This window comes from Pterocles gutturalis, unplaced genomic scaffold (assembly GCF_000699245.1).
Source record: "Pterocles gutturalis isolate BGI_N339 unplaced genomic scaffold, ASM69924v1 scaffold1401, whole genome shotgun sequence".
Classification (NCBI taxonomy): Eukaryota; Metazoa; Chordata; class Aves; order Pterocliformes; family Pteroclidae; genus Pterocles; species Pterocles gutturalis.
In genome coordinates this window covers 6,924-7,267 of record NW_010099883.1, presented here as the reverse complement: position 1 = coordinate 7,267, position 344 = coordinate 6,924, and the positions used below count along the sequence as shown (strand labels likewise).

General features: G+C 64.5%; 1 protein-coding gene across 1 annotated transcript in view; it reads left to right on the top strand.

Moving 5' to 3' along the window:
• Positions 1 to 344, top strand: part of NRBP2 (nuclear receptor binding protein 2) — a gene marked incomplete at both ends in the record, with an annotated part of 6,777 nt that overhangs the window by 2,053 nt on the left and 4,380 nt on the right. Inside the window, one exon of the mRNA XM_010077454.1 lies at positions 105 to 143. Coding sequence (XP_010075756.1) covers positions 105 to 143 — 39 coding nt within the window. The remainder of the gene's footprint in view (positions 1 to 104; positions 144 to 344) is intronic.

Sequence of the window (344 nt, the reverse complement as noted above, 5' to 3'; positions counted from 1 at the left end):
TCGAGCCTCGCCGGTGCAAAGCCTGGAGTGACCTTCTCTTCTGTTTGTGTCCTCTGCTCCGTGCCCTCTTCCTCGCCCGGCTCTGGATCGGCGCTGACCTGCAGTCTGGCACAGGGTGTTTGCCAGCGGTGAGTGTCCCTCTGCCACTGGCACATCTGTCCCGTCCCCTGGTCGATCCTCCTCCCCTGCAGGCTCTGGGCGCTGGAGAAGCAGTCCTGGGTTCTGCAGGCAGTGGGACCTTGTCCCTTGGGGAATTGCTGCTCCCATGGTGGGGGCAGAGGGGTCTCTGCGGGAGCGAGTCCCCCCGGGTGGGCTGCATGGCTGGGAGCATGCAGAGAAATCCT